The sequence below is a fragment of the Perca flavescens genome, chromosome 1, assembly GCF_004354835.1.
Source record: "Perca flavescens isolate YP-PL-M2 chromosome 1, PFLA_1.0, whole genome shotgun sequence".
Classification (NCBI taxonomy): Eukaryota; Metazoa; Chordata; class Actinopteri; order Perciformes; family Percidae; genus Perca; species Perca flavescens.
The window spans coordinates 14,238,368-14,260,455 of record NC_041331.1 but is presented as its reverse complement, the minus strand read 5'-3'; the positions used below and the strand labels follow the sequence as shown (position 1 = coordinate 14,260,455).

The 22,088-nt window shown below is 41.7% G+C and overlaps 1 protein-coding gene across 4 annotated transcripts in view; it reads left to right on the top strand.

Moving 5' to 3' along the window:
• The window catches only part of myo9aa (myosin IXAa), a 131,892-nt gene that overhangs the window by 97,158 nt on the left and 12,646 nt on the right, over positions 1-22,088 (top strand). For 3 of the 4 annotated variants that reach the window (XM_028573510.1, XM_028573527.1, XM_028573501.1), the window contains 11 exons: positions 1,230-1,349; positions 3,520-3,595; positions 9,513-9,653; positions 10,614-10,653; positions 10,750-10,872; positions 11,994-12,074; positions 12,271-12,381; positions 16,644-16,766; positions 18,196-18,345; positions 19,161-19,465; positions 20,306-22,039. In XM_028573510.1, the coding sequence (XP_028429311.1) occupies positions 1,230-1,349; positions 3,520-3,595; positions 9,513-9,653; positions 10,614-10,653; positions 10,750-10,872; positions 11,994-12,074; positions 12,271-12,381; positions 16,644-16,766; positions 18,196-18,345; positions 19,161-19,465; positions 20,306-22,039 (3,004 nt within the window). The remainder of the gene's footprint in view (positions 1-1,229; positions 1,350-3,519; positions 3,596-9,512; positions 9,654-10,613; positions 10,654-10,749; positions 10,873-11,993; positions 12,075-12,270; positions 12,382-16,643; positions 16,767-18,195; positions 18,346-19,160; positions 19,466-20,305; positions 22,040-22,088) is intronic. The other variant, XM_028573518.1, reaches the window with a different exon arrangement.

Genomic DNA, 22,088 nt, shown 5'->3' with positions numbered 1-22,088 from the left:
TGTGCTTGCTGTGTCAAAACCGCACCAAAGAATCCATAGAGAGGGAAAGGCTATTGACTGTACTGAATGGCATGCGAGCATTACAGGTGCTTTTTAGTAAAGCAGGAATTGTGGTGAACTAGCAAACTAATAAATCCAGAGGAGCGATAATAGTCATAATATTGGTTATTCGATTATTCGCCTCCTCTTACTATGTTTTTTAAACTTAGTTTATTGGCCAAAAGTGTCTGCCACCACTGAAGCAGCTCGGGTAAAGACGGCTTGTGAGCTTGAAAAAAACAAAAACAATGAGCTCCGTTCAGCCAATAAACTACATGAAATTACAAACATGAATTTTTCAGTTTTCCCGCCACGCACAGTACTGTATTCTCACATGCCATGCAGTTACGATTTAGTCCTCTTTTGTTATTCTAGTTTGCTTTAGCTCCGCCATAGTTTGTGTTGCAGTAGTCTCTGTTCTGTAGTATGTGTGCATAGTGCCGCCATGTATTTACAGTAGCTCCTGCTCTTTGTCCTTTTTCGGCTTTGGCTTTTTACAAATGCCTTCTTTTCCCTCAGATAGAGTTGATGTAACCGTCAGATGTTCTTTCAGCACTGCCGTCGTATGAATCCGACTTGCGCTCTGCACCCTCTCGATCCTCCCTACACATTAAGTTTTACACCTAGATGTTGTAATGTGAAAATAGAAGTCTTATATCCTTTGCTTATCCTTAGATATCTTTTAGAAATCCTTCCAACTGAACTCTAACGATATCAGTGTCACCCAAGGGAACCTGTTACATGTCTTCTAAAACATTTCTGCAAAATGACTTAAAGGTTTTAAAATGCCAAGATTTTTAAATTTTCTTTCTTTCTTTTTTTTATTATTATTAAGAGCTAAGTAAGTTGTGAGTTAAATTACCTTTTAAATACTCCCTCCTTGTGTAAGAGGAGTGTAGAATCGGGTCACAGAAAAACTTCTAGAAGACATTGTATGGAAGTGCCTTTGGGGGGCAAACACCTACTCACAGAACTACAATGACAGCCATCCTACTGCTGCCACCAACTGCAGTTTTGAATGTCAATCATCTTCTCTCCAGAAGTCTTGCACAGGTATCTCTCCAGTAGACGACTGCATCTCTTCTTCTTCGCTGTCTAATCTGTCATTTTTCTCTCTCTCTCTCTTCCCCCCCTTTCTCTTTCCTTGTGTTTTTTTCTCTCTTGTTTTTCTTTTGTTTTGCTTCTCCAAGGGCATGATGACGCTGCTCCCTGTGCAGTTTTGAAAAGTGTGGATAGTTTTAGCTTTCTGCAGCACCCTGTGCATCAGAGAAGCTTAGAGATCCTGCAGAGATGCAAAGAGGAGAAGTACAGTAAGGCTGCCAATACAACGATAACTCCTCCTTACTTTCATGTTAGACCATGACTTGGGAAACTGTAGGGGCGAGGCTGACCAACATCATCAACTTTACTGCACTGTACTGCAGCCAAAGTCACGCCAAAAGAGATCAAAATCATAAGAATATTCAAACTTAAAGAGAAAAGTTTTTATTTTCTGCTTTGTGATTTGATTTACAACTCTTATTTTCTATCAATAGACTAGATGCTTGTTGGTCTCCGCTCCCTCTGTCTCCCTCTTCCTTCTTTCTTGTGCACCTGCATGCATTTGTTCTTAGTCTTGTCTTGCATGTTGTAATTGTCGAGCATGCTTCAGCCATTCTGTCACTCACATTGTGCTAGTAAAAGGCCAGCAGAGAAATGCACGGTTGTGTTGCTCTGTCAGATAATTTTGGTCCAGGGAAACAACGGCCTAACACATCAAGGTGTCTATATTGTCCCACAGCCACGCTGTCCTGTCCAGTCCTGTCTGTTGGGCAGTAGTTGCTTGTCCACCACAGCACATCTCGTCTAAAATCAACAAACTTCACCTGTCACTAATACCACATACTGGTGATGGTGATAGAAAGACTGAGAGGGTATATACTGTACGACATCACTAACTTCTTCAAAGGCGGCTTTTACACGTGGTGCAGGACACACAGCCAACCTCACACACTTCTCTCACAGGTCACCTTTCCTCTCCAAACATTTCCGTACACTCAGATGTGTTTGTATCTTTTTGTTTTGTGCCACCCTGCAGCTCCTGATCAGAGTGAAAATGTTGTACAAAGTGATGACACTAAAAACGGTATACTGTTAAGTTACGGTATACTGTTAAGTTACCTGATAAAATGACGATTGCTTTTTTTTTTCGCATACTGTAGATTTCTCTGATTTCTCATCACTATGATTGATTGGTTCAGAGGGAATGCTTGTGTATGCCAGCAAATGTAGGCTTGTTACTGCCATCACACTGTAGTAATGTAACTGCAGCCTTGTAGCACCCCAACAATGTAGTAACGCCTAAAAAGTAATACAATTTTACCTTAATTCTACTGAAAATGTATTAAAACCCAATAATGTAGTAACTTGACCAATATTGAATTAAAATGTCCTAATTGATATTGTAATAACGTTTTGACTGAAAACACTAACATTTGACATGGATTTTTGTAAATGTAAACCTCAAGTCCAAGTGGTATGTTGTCATTTCACTACTTTCATTGAATTTGTGTGTTTTATTCAATTTTATATCATTTGGGGGAAAAAAAGATAAAAGAACAGAAAAAAATGAACAAAGACATCAGAATAAGTGTCAAAAATGTCTGAAAAAGTGACAAATAGTCAAAGTGACAAAAACGTTGAGGAAAGTGATAAAAAAGTTCAAAAAAAGATTACCAAAAATGCTGAAAAAAAAGTTGCATGGTCCATGGGAAGACAACACAAAGGTTAAACTAAAATCCCTATCAATGGGAAATGAACCAGCCCATACTCTGATTGGTTCGTCTATGCTAACGTTACACAAGCGGGCGACGAAGACAAAACCGTTGATTCAATATTAATGAAATGTTCTTTTCTTATCTTAGTCAACAGTGATTTTTAATATCAGTCAGGACATGTTATTACATTGTTGGTCAAGTTACTACATTACAGATATATTACATTTTCGATCATGTTAAGTTCACATTGAATTACATTTTCAGTAAATGAATACATTGTTGGGTGCCAATTAAACCCATTCTGCTCGCAGTTTTTGTAGTTCCACCTAAATGGCGTCTGCCTGCTTTACTTCATTAGATAATTGATTTTGGGACAAAATGTGTTTTTAAAAAACAAATTAAGGTTTTACGCAAACCTACAGTCCAGACTAAACTAAGTACGGAGTATCATCTTCCATAATTTGACACTAACAAGAGCAAGTCACTATTAACCTCACAGATCTTTGTTTTAATATTAAATCATCTGCAGTTGCTTATATTTTCGATAAAAAAAGGCACATAACACTCAATGCAATAACACTGGAGTGTCCCATCATGTTTTTGTTTTTTTTTGCTTGGGAAGGGTGTGAAGGATTTGAGTGTTTGTCTTCATGTCTGTTTTGTGTGAGAGTGTGCGTTTTTTTTTGCCTTTTCACACGATGCCTACCTGTCTGTTGGTGATCAGGTGTGACCAGTAGGAGTCCACGTACGCCGCTGTCAGACCTTCAGGGAAGCAACACCATCAACGAGAAATCCCCACGGTAAGAGCCCGTACGGTTTTGAGATCCATTGTGATTGGCTTCCAAGCTCTTTGTAAAGCTTCCCATCACTTGTCCGATCAAGTCGGGAGTTTTCAGGAAATTAATACATCTGAAGGAATAAAATTACGGCTATTATCGTTACGGTACTTATATGTGGAAATACAGTAGATGCACCATTCAAAGCCAGGTCCTTCTAATGACTGCATTCATAAACAAAACACTGTGGTAGCCCACCTGGCAATGTAAATCAATCTAACACAACACACTACATGCTCAAATATTACCATACAGTCAAACCATTACCACTCTCAACCAAAATGTAACCTTATAAGCGTAATGAAGGTTAGATTATTATGCACATTTGTTTGCATTATTTTGTTTATATACCTAATATAACCTATACTATGTTAATAGTGTTTCAGATCCAAGCTTAATATAATAAATATGTTCATATTCATGAACATAATTTAAAAAAATATGGAATCCGTACAAATTTATAGTATTTGTTTATACGTCTACTTTTAATTTTCTGTTTCGCTTTTGCTACAAAAAAAAAGACAAGAGAAATAGATGATATAGGGCAACATATACAGTGGGGGAAATAAGTATTTGACCCCTTGCTGATTTTGCAGGTTTGCCCACTTACAAAGAATGCAAAAATCTACAATTTTAATCATATGTACATTCTAACAGTGAAAGACAGAATCCCAAAGAAAATTCCAGAAAATCACATCATATGAATTTATTAAAATTGATAACCATCTGATGAGGAAAAACAAGTATTTGACCCCCTGGACAAACAGCAAGTATTCTGGCTCCTACAAGCCAGTTAGTCTTTCTTTAAGACACAGCCCCAATCCGAACCAATTATCTACATCAAATATACCTGCCTCACCTCGTTACCTGTATAAAAGACACTTGTCAACACCCAAACAACCAGCATCCAACATCACTACCATGGGCAAGACCAAAGAGCTTTCTACGGACATCAGGGACAAGATTGTTGATCTGCACAAGGCTGGGATGGGCTACAAGAGAATCGGAAAGCAACTTGGAGAGAAAAGATCAACTGTCGGTGCAGTTATCAGGAAATGGAAGAAGCACCACACCATCGCCAACCTCCCTCGGTCTGGGCCTCCACACAAGATCTTGCCTCGTGGGGTGTCCCTGATCATGCGAACGGTGAGGAATCATCCCAAAACCACAAGGGGGGAACTGATGAATCAACTGAAGGCAGCTGGGACCACAGTTACAAAAGAAACGGTTGGTAACACACTACCCGTCATGGATTGAAATCCTGCAGCGCACGCAAGGTCCCCCTGCTCAAGAAGAAACATGTACAGGCCCGCATGAAGTTCGCCATTCACCACCTGGACGACTCAGAAGAGGCCTGGAAGAAGGTGATGTGGTCAGATGAGACCAAAATAGAACTTTTTGGCCTCAACTCAACTCGTCGTGTTTGGAGGGCAAAGAACACCGAGTACAACCCAAAGAACACCATCCCCACCGTCAAGCATGGTGGTGGCAACATCATGCTTTGGGGGTGCTTTTCAGCCAAGGGGACGGGACAACTCCATCGTATTGAGGGGAGGATGGACGGGGCCATGTATCGTGGAATTCTGGACCGACATCTCCTTCCCTCAGTGAGAGAGCTGAAGATGGGTCGAGGATGGGTGTTTCAGCACGACAACGACCCTAAGCACACCGCCAAAGCAACAAAAGAGTGGCTGAAGAAGAAGCACATCAAGGTTCTGGAGTGGCCTAGCCAGTCTCCAGACCTGAATCCGATTGAAAATCTTTGGAGGGAGCTTAAAATTCGAGTTGCCAGGCGACAACCTCGGAACCTGAATGATTTGGAGGCTGTCTGCAGGGAGGAGGGCCAACATCCCTGCCGAAATGTGCACAAACCTTGTCACCAACTATAAAAAAAACGTTTGACATCTGTGCTGGCCAATAATGGCTTTTCTACAAAATATTAACATGGTGTTTGTCCAGGGGGTCAAATACTTGTTTTTCCTCATCAGATGGTTATCAATTTTAATAAATTCATATGATGTGATTTTCTGGAATCTTCTTTGGGATTCTGTCTTTCACTGTTAGAATGTACATATGATTAAAATTGTAGATTTTTGCATTCTTTGTAAGTGGGCAAACCTGCAAAATCAGCAAGGGGTCAAATACTTATTTCCCCCACTGTATTTCTCTATATTGATATGGTCTATTCACCCAATTCACAACAATTCAGTTGAGCAGTAATTGCTAGAGGAAAATTCTTGTAAACCTTTTGTTTATTTGCTGGTATTCTCTTCATTTTATGCCTTTTGTATTAGTTGACAGTAAAAAAGATGAAGTGAGGGAAATGCGAGATGGGGAATGACCTGCAACCAAGGTCCCCGTTTGCACTCACATCATGGATGTCGTGGTTCATTGTCGGAGTCCTCACCCGCTTGGCCTCCACGGTGTCCCGTAAACGTAATATTTGATCTTACATACTGTACATAATACAAAGAGCTCTGGAAACTACTCATTATGTCAACAAACCCTTCAATACCTTTCCTGCAGATGCTCTGTCATACTTTATTTTTATATATATATATATATAAATAAATATAAATTATGTAATTAATATTACATTTTCCGGAACAAAAAGGGAAAAAAAAACAATAAAGACAGTAACAACAATATAAATCACAATATACCTTAAAGACATACATTAGAATAACATACGCATTGAAGACAGGGGGGTACAGATACTCATATTCATGAAACACAAACCCCTACACAGTCAAGTTGTTGCTCTATTGTTCATATATTCTCTAATACTGTTATACCTTACAAGTAGTATATATTTTTAATCACTCATGCCATGATATTAACCTCTGGGCTTTGAAACCGTGGCGTGCCTTTTAAAAAAGAAAAGCCGAGGGACTGTGCTGTGACCCTGAGCGTTGCTCTCATACCAGCCCACTGAGACCCCGGTCCACCACCTATTCTTATTAGCTGTGGACAGTGAGATTAGCAGCCCACGACAGCGACTGGTTGCTCCGAGCGGCTCGTACAACACGGCTTTTGTTAAACAGGAGCTCAGTCTGGGGCTGTTTAAATCCCCCTTTAATGTGATTTGCAACCTCTGCCCTCCCTCTTTTTCTCTCCCTCGTACGCTCATACACACTCATTCTCTGCATACAAGAAGAGCACTAAAACCCTGTGCAGCTGCTTCCGCCGTGATGTAAAGTCAGAGCTATGCATTGGAGAGGAGTGCCCGGAGAGTGATAAATATTAAGTCCCTGCAGGGCGCTTGTCGGCAAGACGGAGCAGCCGACAGTAAAGTGCTTTATAGGCCCATGGAGTCACTATAAGGAGCATATTGTACCATCACCATTTACTGCGATCGATGATCAACTGGGGAGAAATTCTATCTCATCTTCTTTATATGGTAGGCCAGATGCAAACTGAAAGTTTGTGCTTATTCTTTAGTCCACATTGTTAAGTCAGACATTATTTTCTGATTTGGTCATACACACAATAAACCCCTTAAAACACTTGTCCTGAGATCGTATAAAGACAGACTATAGATCCCAGAAAGAAATATAAATCAAATGACTTACTTGATTTACAGCTTTGTGGATCTACTGCCGTAATTTATAATATTGTATATAATGCAGGCTGGTAGTACAATTTATATGTACCTGTAGGACTCCTCTGGGACTGAGCTGTACCTCAGACTGTGATAAAGATAGTGGAGCAGTGCACTAGCTGTGTTAGAGAAGCATCCTCTGGGTCTCTTCCATTGCCCGTGTATAGAGAAACACTAATGAAAAAGCCAGTCACACCTCTGTTGTGTATTTTTACACCTGGTTTCTGTTTGCAACTTGCGTCCATGATGTATGTTCAAGTTTTATATTATTTATTATTTGGAATCAGAATAAGCTCTGCTGGCCAAATGTGTTTAGGCCGACAAGGAGTTTGACTTGTTTTCCAGTGGCTCTCTATGTACTTGAGCTAAATGTTAACGTCAGCATGATGATAATATTTACCATGACACTGCTAGCATACTGATGTTAGCAGGTATACCTTTTTAACCATCTAAGTTCAGCTAACTAATAGTTGCTAATTAGCACAAAACCACAAAGTACAGCTGAGGCTGATGAGAATAATCATTAGTTTTGATAAACCAAGTAATTTGACAATTTACAATTTTGGCGCTTTGGTAAGTGAATCAGCAATGCCGGTAGGATCTTTGGACCATGCATGTCTGTACCAAATTCCATGGCAATCCATCCAGTAGTTGTGGAGATATTTCAGTCTGGACCAAAGTGGTGGAGTGACTGACATTGCCATCCCTAGAGTCTTAAAAAAAAAAAAAAAAAAAAAAAAAAAAGAATTCCAAGAGTAAATTTACTCTTGGCACTTTTAAATGTGTAAGAAGTTTTTAGATTTTGAAAAAAAAATAAAATAAAAATGTGCTTCTTATACACAGAATAAGCTGAACACAATGAGCACAACGGGGGATGTTGTTTATTTTTAATCCCAACACTGAGCATAAGCTAGGTTTTTAAGCATATTTACTCTATGTATTTCAGCTTTGAACCCAAACAGCTGTCTCTGCACCAAAAAGCTCAACCTTCCCATCTGCTGTTCTGTATTTATATTGACTTTCATTAGCCTTTAAAAACCTCTCCACAGGCTTGTGTCCCACCTTGTTTTCTCTCCAGGAATGATTCAACCCCCTGCTTATAACACCGTGTGAGTCACCAAACACATCTCCCTGTTTGTGTCAGAGTGTGTGGCTTGTAACTCAGGAGAGATTCTTGTAAAACTGTAAATTATAATAACTGGAAACACAATAAAGTGCTCCAGTGGGACCCGAAGAGCTGAATTAATGATTGCTACTGCTACAGCTTTACTCTGATTCTGAACACTACCTGTTGGAGATTGTCGGTACCCCAGTTGCCTTGTCTCCTCTCATCCTCTCCTCTGGGCTAAAATAGTTCAGACTGGTTAATGGTTTTATAACCATGACCTGACCGCTTCTGTTTTTGTTTGTCTTCTGGGCAGGTGGTTAGGTTTCACCTTGAGGCCTGAGGTTTAAAGAAGAAGAAGAATGCCTTTATTTATCCCGCAAGGGGAAATTCACAATTTTCATAGTTAGTACAGTTGCACACACATAAACACAGGCCTGAATTACAAACATGCTCAGGACCTATACTTGCTTAACACACTAATGGAGAGATGTCAGAGTGAGCAGTTGGGGGTTTGGTACTTTGATCAAGAGCACCTTGGCAACGCCCAGGAGGTGAACTGGCACCTATCCAGCTACCAGTCCACACGGGGACTTGAACCAAGGACCCTCCGGTTCCTAACCCAACTCCCTACAGACTGAGCAACTGCCACCCCCAAAAAAACCTAAACCTCTTTTAAACCACCTTCGAGGCTTTAGTAAACTGTGTAAAAAAATAAATAAATAAATACTGAAACTGTGAAAAAGTGCCCCTGCTGGTGACATTGCTCCTGAGAAAAAAAATCCCCTTTACGTATATATATAAAAAAAAAACACGGTATTTTGATGCCATTTAAAATTATGCTCAAGTTACACTTCATGTGAGCAGCCTGTTGTGCCTCCGAGTGCTGAGCCTTTGGTGTAAGGTGCTTGATGTTTGATAGAACCTAACTGTCAGTTATTTTTAATGTATCTGAGGAAGTTCGCAAACTCTCGCAATCGGATCTTTGTTAATTACTCTCTCAATTACTTTCTCATTACTGCAGAAAACATCGTCTGTCAACGATGTAGAAAAGTAACGAGACGCGTCTGTTAAAATGTTACCCTTGCCATGGTCAACACCTCATACCTACCTCATAAGTTTGGATTTAATAAATAAGTCACCTGAATTGTTTTTGTGTGTGTTTGTATCTAAAGGAGTTCTCCGGGCCTGGGCTGGAATGGGCGCGTGGGTCGACTGAGCCGCTTGTCATCCAGCAGCTCCACCACAGAAGAAGACGGCATCTTTGTCAACTCGGCCAGCAGTAAACTCCTCGAGAGAGCCCACGACATCCTCATGTGAGTAGCAAGACGTGTCCACAGTCATCATAATGCTTTAAACTCTCCTTAAACACTAGTCTCGCTTTACCAGACCTTCCTCCGCAGCGCTGCGGAGGAGGGTCTGGCTAGTCCACACAGCTTTCCAGAATGGGAGGAAAACGTGCTCTGGTTTATTGGCATTTCTTTTAACTAATCACAATCGTCTTTGGCGGTGCTAGGCACCGGGAAAAGCCGCAGTGCCACTGAAAATTAGCCTCGGGAAGGAACTTGTTTTGGTGGAACGTGTACGTTCAAAAGTTGTTTTAGTCGTGCAACAGAAAACTCAGATTGGACAGATGGTCTAGCTAGCTGTCTGGATTTACCCTGCAGAGATCTGAGGAGCACTTAACCATAGTCCTCATTAATCGACCGGAGTTTAAAATGCCAACACAAAGGCAACTGATAACCGGCCTAAGTGAGTGAAATCCGGCGGAATTTCCATTGGCAGCGGAGCAATCCCGGAAGTGGAACGACAAGGACATAGACTACCTAAACACTAATTCAAAGATTATACAGTATATGTATTAACGTGTTTTAAAAAGAAGAAGAAAAAAAGACACTATTCAACGGGTTTCTTTGTGCTTCTCGTTAAGATTGTAAGAGAGTTCAAACTCAGTGTCAGCAAACATTCCTACCAGCTCCAAGGGTGCAGCTGACCCTGGCCTCTGACCCCCCCTCTTGAGGGGAGCAAGTGAACAGAGAGTTTCCCCACGGGGATGATTCAAGTTCAACTTTAATGACAGGAATTTGACCCACTTGGGACGAATTTCTGGAATTAAATTCAGTACTGTGTTGACCTTTTTACTAAAAAAAAAAAAAGTATTCTCACCTGTTGAGTTAAAGAACAAAAAGAGAGATTTTGTTGCTCTAATGTGAAAAACCGATTCAACTGCTGGACTAAGTTTTCTTCTTTTTTTATTTATTTATTTATATAAACAGGAGGAACAAAAACTACAAATCTAAGCCAGTCCTTCCGAAGGTACAGTCCAATATATCTTTAATTTGTCTTAATAAGTAAGCAACAGATTCTAGTGTTGTTCTACATTAGCGACTGACTCTCGCTTCACCCCCGCAGCATTTACTGAACGTCAAGTCGCTGAAGTATCTCAGCAAACTGACGCTTCACGACCGCATCACCAAGTCACTGCTTCACCTCCACAAAAAGAAGAAACCACCCAGTATCAGCGCACAGTTCCAGGTCAGACACACACACACACATCACACACACACACACACACACACACAGCCAGTAGCGTACTGCAGAGCTCACTGATATGCCATTCAGTGCTCTCACCATAAAAATAACACGATTAGCCTGAGCTGCATCGAGGAATCTCCCTAGAGCTGTGAATATGATGAAAACAAGGCGTGTCCTTTTGCAACTGGCTGCGGGTAGAAACCCTTAAATGTATGACATCGTGTCTGGGAATTTCAGACAAAAAAAACTAAATAAATGTCTCATAATTTTTTTTTTTTAAAAGACCCGATTTGGTGAGAAAGTCAAACGTTTTGAGGTTCGTCGCTGATATTCACTTAGTAGGAGATGACACCCAAGCATGAGCTCACTCCTACCATGTAAACTGCTGAAAACAAAGGGGACACCTGTTTAATTGCTCTGCTCTATGTTTTGTCATTTCACAGCAGAGGATTTTGTTTTTAAAAGACTTTCCCAAACGTACATTAAAGTACATTAACATTCCAATTTTGGTTATCTCAAGCTCAAACGTGTCTCTCATTTGCAGACACACGCCAGCTCAGAAAAACTCTCAAGAACCAAAAAAGAAACACGCTATTGTTTTATCTGATTTCTTTGAACGTGAACTCCGTGCTCTAGCTGTTGGCGGTAGAGATGAGTGCCGTGGCCCCTCTGGCAGGCAGCCCTGGCCCCAGTGTGTGGATGACTTCACTTCCCACATCCTGTGCTGCGCTGATTGCTTAAACTCCCATGGAGGAGGAGCCTGAATCCCTCCTGCCACTGAGTTATCACACACATGCTGACACACGAGTGCATTTGTTTATACACACACACACACATACACACAATAATTGCACATGGAAATACTACACACATGGTTTCTTTTTTCATCTCCAGAACCTTGCTCACGTGGACATATTTTTTTATGATCCCAGGCGGTGACTTTAATCTTGCAGCAAAGAGTTTTACTCACAGACAGAGCCACCTGACTGTAACTTCTGCCTGTCAAACAACTGTGGCACAACACAAGCAGTGTGTCTCTGTACTCACCATATATTCTGTGCTTTGTGCTAAATCTGGCTCTTTGTTGTCGTTTTATTTTATTTTTTTGTCTCTTTCTGCAGGCCTCCCTCAATAAGCTAATGGAGACTCTGGGTCAGTCTGAGCCTTATTTTGTCAAGTGCATCCGTTCCAATGCTGAGAAGGTACAGTGTGCTCCCTCCGGACTGCGGCCACTTGACTGCTTTGGTGTAGTTTTCAAAGCGTTTTTCATTTCCTTTTTGAAGTTTGAACTTTTCCAAAGCGGTCTATCATTTTCCCCTCTTCTCCTCTGCCGCCTGTCGCTTTTCCTTTTTCTGTAATTTTCTCCTCTCATCCATGATCTTTTGTGCTCTTTCTCAGCTGCCCTTAAGGTTTAATGATAACCTGGTGCTGAGGCAGCTGCGTTACACAGGTATGCTGGAGACTGTGCGCATCCGGCAGTCGGGCTACAACATAAAGTACAGCTTCAAGGTAACACACGCACATCTACACCCTGTAGATACTCTTTCATCATCATCATCATCATCATCATCATCATCATCATCATCATCATTATAATAATCGTTTTCTTAACTGTCCCTTATATAATTTATATCTAGCACAGTAAATTTGAAAGAAACAAGCTATTTATTTCACAAGAAGTGGTAGAATGTAACACTACTTTAGTATAATTTTGGGATACATTACATGCAATGAATTCATACTTCACTACATTTTAAAAGTAAATATTGCTTGTTTGTATATTGTTTGATTTGAAAGCTATAGTCACAAAATACATTTGCAGTTTAAGATTTGACAAAAAAAAATGTGATCTGAAAAAATGATGCATTGTTAAAGATTAACTTCCCAACAGTATCTAAAGTAATTCAAATTACATCTTACTCTTGAACAGCTAAGTTACTTTAGTCTAGTGAGATTTTGGTGGCAGGGCTTTAACCTGTAACTGGGCGGCTGTGGCTCAGGAGGTGGAGTGGGTCGTCTTTTAATCACACGGTTGGCGGTTCGATCCCCGGCTCCTCCTGTCCGCACGTGTACCAGAGCAAGACACTGATCTTGTGTGTGTGTGTGTGTGTGTGTGTGTGTGTGTGTGTGTGTGTGTGTGTGTGTGTCTAGGTGAATGAAGACAAATTGTAAAGTGCTTTACATTTAATGGAGTATTTTTAAAATTGCGGTATTGGTACATTTACTTGGGTATTTGAATACTTCTTCCACCACTAAAAGTGAATAAAGTATTGATACATTATAACTAAACTATAATTCATAATTAATTACTGGTATGTAATGTGATTAAAAAAAATGATACTCCATTTACTATTATTAAACTAAAAGCATCCCTTCATTAGAACCTCCACGTCTGGTAAATGCCCACATTTCACACTGAGAGACACGGAGAGTGATTTAATCAGACACAACAGGGGCTCTTCTAGAGCCACAGAAGACATTATACAACAGTTTTCTTTTGCTGAGTATTACTAAACATGACTAGTGAACTGACTTTTATGTGTATAATCGATGCGGATCCCCTTTAAACGATGTCTGTTTTAGAGTTATAACCAGGGCTGGGCAATATGAAGAAAATCAGATATCATGATATTCTTGACCAAATACATCGATATCGATATTGCGACGATTATTGTTGGGTTGACACTTGGTGCTTTCACAAAATATTTCTCAAGCCGAGATTTTAGATAAATAATCATCAATAATGTGGTGAACAGTTCCAAGTGAAATTATAGACGAAAATTGAGAATGTGCTTGCTGTCACAATTTAGACAACGTAATTGTATATCTCGATATATGATTTCATCACGATATGATTTCATTGAAAGACGATTATCATATAGAATAATTGCCCATCCCTAGTTATAACCGATCCACTTCGTCCTCTTTTCTTTGTCCAGAAATTCTAAGTATCATGTTATCCAGGAAGTAAACACTCGATAAGCCAAACCGTACAAAGAGTTCAGCAGCAGATCACATTAACATGTTCCCTCTGTGCAGGCGTGTGCAGGCCAGAACACTGATGCACTATCAATCTCACTGCTCACGTCCCAAAATGTAAACAACACTTAGGTTTCCACGAGTTTAGGTTCCAGCGATGAATTCATCTCCATGAAACATGTCGCTGAGGTGGCAGCCATCTTAACCACACTGGCTTTCATAAGAATGATGTCAGCCTATTGAGAAATACTGTGTGACTAATAAAGCAGATCATGTTTTTAATGCTGATTGGAAGTGAGTCTTGGGACAGAAATGTTTGGGAGTGGCTCACTCCAGTTTTCTCTTACATTAGTTTCCATTTAGTGGTCTTGAATGTTCATTTGTGCCAGTCATGTCACGTCACGCTTTTAGGCACAGATGAAGTCACTGTGCTAGGTTCTTAAGCAGTCACTTCACCAAACTACAACTTATTTCTCCCATGTAACTGTAGTGCTATCTACTGTAGACATGCAGGTAGTTTAAATTTTAATTGCTTGGGCTCTGTGACTCCTCGTGCCTCCTAAATACAGTCAAGAGTAATGGGATTTCATTTATGGCCCTCCAAGCATAGAAGATAAGTCATTTCAGAGTCCTTTTAATAACTGCATTCATTCTGACCAGAAACTCTCCAAGTGACTCAGGGTAGTACACAGACCTTGCTGTGGACAGTTTCACTATTTTTCAACTTAACTAGATGTCAATGTATAATTTGAAGGCATTTTTACTTTACTTATTGTAGGGTAGGGCTGCACGATATGAGGAAAATATCTAATTGCCATTATTTTGCCTGATATTGCGATCGCGATATGATTCACGATATTGGAGGGAATGATCATTTTTGTATAATTTTTCTCATTTTCACTGAAAAATATTCAAATTTATATAATAATTAAATAGATTTTTGCGAGGATTTAGTCTATTGGATACGATTTGTAGGCCGAGACGTCTCTGCAGCACCACAATACTTAATTCAGAAAGGTTTGACACATATTTTGCCTTTAACTAATATTGCCCCGCCACTCGCCCATGCCAGCTGGGATCGGCTCCAGCTCCCCCAACAACCCTGTAAAGGATTGATGGATGTACTTTACTTAAGAATATCCACTTTATGCTACTAAAATGTACTTTACTATATTTCAGAGGGAAGCATTGAACGTTTGCCTCCATAACATTTATTCAACAGCTTTAATTACTAGTTTCTTTTAAGATGATGTGAAAAATGTGATCATCTTATAAAATGCAGTGCTTTGTTAAAAGTTAAACCAGTGGTTTTGGTTGTTGACCCGTTACAAAAAATGGTTACACTTTACTTGAAGGAATCTACATAAGAGTGACATGACACTGTCATGAACGTGTCATAAACATTATAAACAAGTCATAAACGTTTATGACATAACGCTTCTTTTAGTAAGTGTCATTCGGTTTTTGTCATGACAAGTTATGGTTAGGGTTAGGGTTCATGTGTCATGACTGTGTCATGACAGTGTTATGTGTTCATGACAGTGTCATGTCACTCTTATGTAGCTACCTTCAAGTAAAGTGTTACCCAAAAAACAGTGTCGAGTTGGGGGTCCGTTTCATGTTTTGGATGTCTTGTGAGTTTTAAGCAGTTACAACAAAGAGACAGTTACCCTCTAAACTTCTCCGATGGTTTCATATTAATATCTGTTTGATGCCCAATTAGGTACAATTATACAATATTTAAAAAAAAAAAAATAAAGATTGAAGTGGAAAAATGGAAGTTTTTTTTCTTCTTTCCTCTCCCATTAATCATCTCACCACCCCTCCGATTTATCTTGTGACCCTTTCAAGGAGCCGACCCCTATATTGAGAACCACTGGACTAAAATACTTAAAAAGCAGTTAAAACTAGCTCTACCTGGACCAGCTACAACAGTAAACACACTACTAACACATTGTTGCATCAGCAGCATTAACAATATAATAGAAGACATTTTTTGGAGTATTTTTTACTCTAGGTATCTTTACTGAAGTAGGATTTTGAATGTAGGACTTTTACTTGTTTACTTTTTTTTTTTTTACATTGTTGTACTGGTTCTGGTAAAAATTCCCACTAATATTTGAAAACTAATATAAAAATGACAAAAGATATTTAGTTATTTGTGTGGACTAACTCCTAAAACTGTAACTATTTTGATGAGCTCACTCAGATGATTTGAGCATCAGACATTTAGTGCTGCGGTCAGCACTAATGAGAATATCTTGGGCATGGTATCACTGTGGAGGACTGTGCTGTTTCCCGACTCTTCAGAACAGAGCCTTTCCATTGTCCTCGGGTCTCTGAAACACTCCCCATGATTGTAATTGTATAAACACAGCATCTGTTTCCCTATCCACCCCCTGCAGCCCAGAGTGTATTGGATTCAGACAAAGAGCCTCAGTTCGAAGAGTGGGAGTTCAGCATATTTATGCCATGATGTTTGAACCCCCTGCAAATATGGACAGCATGGACTTTTACCTGAAACCACATGTGCCTTTTTTTTTTTTTGTTCAATAGATGCTGCAGGTGGTTGCTTATGTTTCTGCTGCTGGTCAAATTCAGGGCCACAGTTGTTGCACAACCCCAACCAATTAGTCCTGTGTTCAGTCCAGATTGCTTTAGCAGAAAGTAAACCTTTTGTTAAACACATTACTGGACAGAAACCGTGTGACCATGAGACAAATGTAAAATCCAGAACAGATACTGTAGGGTAAGATATTTCTCATTAACATCTTTCCTTGTTTTCCTGATAGGATTTTGTCCATCACTTCTGTGTGCTGCTCCCAGAGGGCACCAGTGCCACCAGAGAGGGCATCCAGCGGAGTCTGGACCAGCTGGACCTCGAACCAGATGGCTACCAAGTGGGAAAGACAATGGTATTTACCCCGCCCTCTCCTTTCTCCTTTCCTCTTTGCAGTTCTTTTTTTTTTTTTTTTTTTTTTTTTTTAATTAAACATGTCGTGACATCTGTTTTTGATATACATGTAGCACGTTATCCCTGTCGGAATAAGCCTCCTTTACTGTACAAAAAAAATATGTACTAAATGTGTTTGTCATTACAAATTAATGTTGAGCGTTGTTCAGCTATCTGAAGTTATGTTTAGGTTTTATTGGTGTTCCAAAGTTTCCTAGCCTGGGAAAACCCTGACGAACTTCCGGCAAATTTGAGATTTGCTCTGCAAGTCCGTCTGGCCAAGAGCCCATTCAAGCCCGTTTTCCAATTTTTCCAAATCGAGGCACCAATCACAACCGCTGAGGCGGGCTTTACACTATAGCGCAGTGACGGCGAGCAGCTTGTTCTTTACATTCAACATCGAAGCGCAGCAACCCGTTGATGCCGCTGTCGCTGCTACGTCACCCGGGTCGTTGGTCTGATTGGTTGAAGTAGGTCCAATAGCGCCCAGAGGCATTTGAGCGCCGTCCGTTGGTGACGCCCCTTTTGGAAATGAGCTGCGAATGAACGTTCCCCAGACCCACTCTCAGTTACAACTGAGAAGGGTCTGGTGTCAACCAGGCTAAAAAGTTTCTTACAACAGCAGAGTGACAGCTCATTGGATATAAACTCATGTTATATCTGATAATATTAAATGTGATGAATTGGTGCAGCCATAAAAAAATGTTTGATATAGCTTCATGTAAGTTTTGGAACAAGCTGATTTTAAAAATATAAGACATGGTGTGGAGAAAAAAATGAGAGCAAAACTGTGTTTTTTCTTTTGTTAAGTCCTTGTTAAAAATGTTTAGGCTCATTACTGTATGTTATGGGTTTTACTATCTGTTGCTGCATGTTGAGGCATTTAGCAATCTGGAAAATGGGAGTCCAAAACTGATTTGAAAATGTGGGGGTTTGAAATGACTCAAACTCAGTTAGTTTATTAAACCGTTCACAAACTATAAATAGAGTCGTAGACAAAGGGAAAGGGTAGTGTTGGGGATAACCTCATATTAACTAAAAAGCATCCTCCCTCTGGGGAAAAAAAAGGATGTAATGAAGACAGTGCCCCATATTTGGTGTGGGTATGAATGAGTCATGATGGAGGGGTCCATGCCTTTGGTATGCTGTCTATATAATTAGAGGATCATACCTGACATACTTGTGGCCATGTATTTAGCCAGGGATCTCTGAGGTTTGTGCGTGAGCTGAGCTTTTTAAAAGAGTGTGTGTGTGTGTATATTTCTTTGTGTGTGTGTGTGTCCAGATAACCCCATTCTTCATTTTGTGTGTGTGTGTGTGTGTGTGTGTGTGTGTGTGTGTGTGTGTGTGTGTTACCCTGTGCTGACTCCCATCATGGTCCCTCCTCTCAGGTGTTTCTGCGGGAGGCTGAGCGTCAGCGTCTGCAGGCCGTACTCCACGCTGAAGTTCTCCGACGCATCGTCACGCTGCAGCGGCGATTCAGAGTCCGGCTGGAGAGGAAGCAGTTTGTCAGAATGAGAGAAGCGGCGATCTGCATCCAGGTACAGTACAGTGCTTTTCATTATCTGTGCTCTCATCTCTATCGGCTTCATTTCAGGCTTTTCCTTTAGTTTGATTTAAATCACCTTTCTATTGGTTTTGGTTTTGGTATATGCTCCTGAGAGTTGTTGAGCGTTGACTCAGTATTATTGCTTATCAACTTTCAGTGGAATTATAATTAATAATATGATCACATCATGTTATAGTTTTACAAAATTCTGTTGCGCAAATGAATGAATCCAAGCAGATTTGAATTAAAGACTAACAAATAAGTTAGTTATTTAAGTTTTTGCTTCACTGAGGTGAAACGGTTTGTATGTTGAATGAAACACAGTTCATATTACATATGATTTTGCTTACATTTGTAATATTGTGATACAAATCAGTATCAGAAAAGTATTGGTAATAATATAGTGCTATTCATTTCACACATCCTGCCCAGTCCTACCTCAGTGCAGCACTACATTTGGCATGAAAGGACCTAAGGTGCCCGTTAATATCAAGGATATTATCAGGTTTTATTTTAGTTCCTAAACTGGAAATTACGTTTAAGATTAATGTGAAGTCTGTGTGAAAGTCCAACTCAAATACAGTTCAGTTCAACTTGTCACTCACAGTCCACTCTAGCTCTGTGAATGAATTTGTTTTTAAGGCCAAATAAGAAATAAAATTGAGATTAGCTTTTTAGTAAAGATGCTTGTTCTTCTAATGGAGTTGCTGTACTGAGTGAACATGAACATAGGTTGTGACTAAAATGAAGAAGAAAAAATGTGTAGTTTCGTGAAAACAGTAGATCATTATCATCATCTCTTCACAGAAATGGTGGCGTTTGTACCAGTCCATAGAAGAGGAGGATTATGACCCTAACGTCCAGGAGAGGGCAGCTCTGTGTCTGCAGACACACTGGCGAGGTTCCAGGGAGCGTCAGAAGTTCAGGCTGTGGAGGGAGGCTGCTCTGGTGCTACAGAGGGCATGGAGGTTGTGGCTCTACCGGCGCTGCACCGCAGCTCTGCTCATTCAGACGGCCTGGCGCTGCCATCAAGCCAGGGAAGCCTACTTGCGTCTGTATCATGCTGTGGTACAACTCCAGGCAATAAGCAGAGGATTCCTCGCCAGGCAGAGGTAAGCCATTCTGTCAAACGCCTTATCCTGAGCTAGGGCTGCCCAATAAATCTTTTCTTTTTCATTTTTTATCGTCATTGCGATATCAACTTGCGCAACACATCAGAAAGGCTGCAACATATCGCGAAAGACAGAGATTTTATTGTTAGTCTAAAGAAAATATCAGCAGAAAACTGCACTTTATAATGTATCCGTCATTCTTTTTTTAGTGGTGCCTTTTATATGCAATTCCATTTTCTATTTGTTCAATAAAAGAATGTTGGAAATTATTTCCTTTCATTTGTTTTATATTCAACAAGCAATTTGTTGTATTTTAGCAGAATACTGAAAGCAGCAGAACTGAGTTCACTTTGATATCTCTTTATTTAGCGCCAGTAATAGCATTATCGCATGTTCTCCTCATATCATGCAGCCCTATCCTGAGCACTAGCACCAGTTTGATTTTTTTCTGTTAGTATAGATGAGTTTAGTTTAACAAAAGCAAATATTTTAGCATTTTTTATAAAGGGTTAATGCTCTGAAAATAGCCTAAGTGACTGCATAATTTTTGCTCAAGCTGGTGAAAAGCCAGATTAATCTTTGCACACAGCTCCTGTAGTGTATTTGGTCATTGTTCAGTGTGCTTATAGACCGGGCTTGGTAAGAGCATGCCATTACGCAAGCAGTCCAACCCAAAGCAGCTCTGTAATCAGCTGAGCTGCCGAGAGCAAGACTTTTTAACTTTGGTGAATAGTTGAGGTGGTTTTGTTCTGAATAACAGTTTGAAATGTATCTTGATCGTATGAGCAGGAAGTCGTTTGACATGAGCTAAATTTGTAACGATGCCCTCTTGATCGACAGCTTCAAGAAACTGCGAGAACGGACGCTGAGGGCCAAGAAGGAGCAGCAGGAGAAGCTGCTTCAACTGCAGAATGGCCAGGTGAGTCTCTCACCAGAGGAAGAAGAGGATCCGCCAGAGAGGATCATGGGGTTGGACCTCAGCACGTGGGAGGATCGCTCCTACGAGCAGCGAGAAAGGAGCCTCCAAACCCTCAGCAGCCACGAGGGCGCGGCTCAAGAGGAAGGAGAAGACAGAGAGCATGCTGGGACCAGAGAGAGTCCCTCTAAAGTGCAAACTGAAGCACCGGACTCGATCCAGACCTCCGCCGTGGTGGTGCGAGAGAGGTCCAGAACTACGGACGAGCCCAGCCAGAAAACCACTCGGGCCAAGAGAGAGAGCCGGCGGATGAGAGAGTTGGAGCAGGCCAAGTTCAGCCTGGAGCTTCTCAAGGTGCGGGCGACCGGCGGCGGACCCTCATCCCCGTCCGAGGAACGCCGCTGGTCTCTGGAGCTGGTGCCCCCCGCGACGCCACCTCTCCCTTCGCCCCAGGGCACGCCCGACAGCCAGAGCTCCAAAGGCAGCTTTGAGCTTCTCAGCATGGATGACGAGCCCCCCAAGGCTGTAGAAGAGGTGACCGACAGCGAGGACCTCTGCTCCCCTGTAGCTCCGGAACCTGAGCCTCATGTGGAGGTTGTTTCGACAAGCCCAAAGCCAGTTGAACCACACAGGGCAGTGGTTTCTGATGCTGGCAGCCAGGGCCAGACCAAAATGGATCCGGCAGCCCCCTCTGCCCCCACACATCCGCCCAAAATCGAGAACTACCTCCCTACCTTTTACGTCCCTGCTGGCGAGGGCAGCGCAGTCGTCCCCCGTCGTCCCGCCGGAGAGCCCGAACCAACCACGGAGGCAGCCGTCTCTACAAGCAGCACGGTTACCAAGACTCTCAAAGAAAGGCGGGAGTCATCGCGTCGCCCAGTGGTGGTGGTCATCAGCATGCAGAAAGAAACGCCACTGAGCCAAGAGCTGAGTGGTATCGTCCGTCCTCCTGTAGAGGTTCGAGACGGGGCGTCCCGGACAGGGGAGAAGCCAGACCCAGCTCCCGTCCCCGTTCCTACCGCTGTCCCTCAGGCTGACCCGGCTGTCCTAGAGAAGCTGGTGCGACTGAACGAGGAGAAAGAGGTGAGGCAGCGCAATCAGCGGCAGCAGAACGAAAAGGAGATGATGGAGCAGATCAGACAACAGAAAGAAGTGCTGGAGCGCCAGCGTCTTTTCTTCGCTCAGTACGAGAGAGACATGTTTGAGAAGCAAAGAGGAGAAGCTCTGCACAGAATACAGCAGAGTCGGCAGGGGGGACAAGATGTCGGCGGAGCCGCAACCTCCGGAAAGCCCCTTAGACCCAGTTCCCTGCTAATTGAGAGGACAGCGGGGCTCGTTCCTCACGCCAGAACGCAGTCCGTCTCCACCGGCCCGTCAGTGCACTCTCCGCCGGGGGTAGACCTCCAGGGCAGCGCCCCTCACCCCCAGCTGCCTCCTCCACCTGCTTCTGTTCCCAGAGAAAGACGCAAGGAGAGGAGGCCTGTTGCTGAGGGCTGGGCACCCAAACTCACGCTGGAGTCTAAAGATGGAGGAGGAGGAGGAGGAACCAGATCCAGAACAGCGACCAAGAAGCCGCCAAGTACTCAAGACGACACAGTTAGTACGGCGGACAAGCCAAACATCTTCTTCTCGCCAAACGACAAAGTCACATTTACAAAGTGAGTAATGAAGTCATACATTGCTGTTTTTGTTATCTAGTTTATTTTA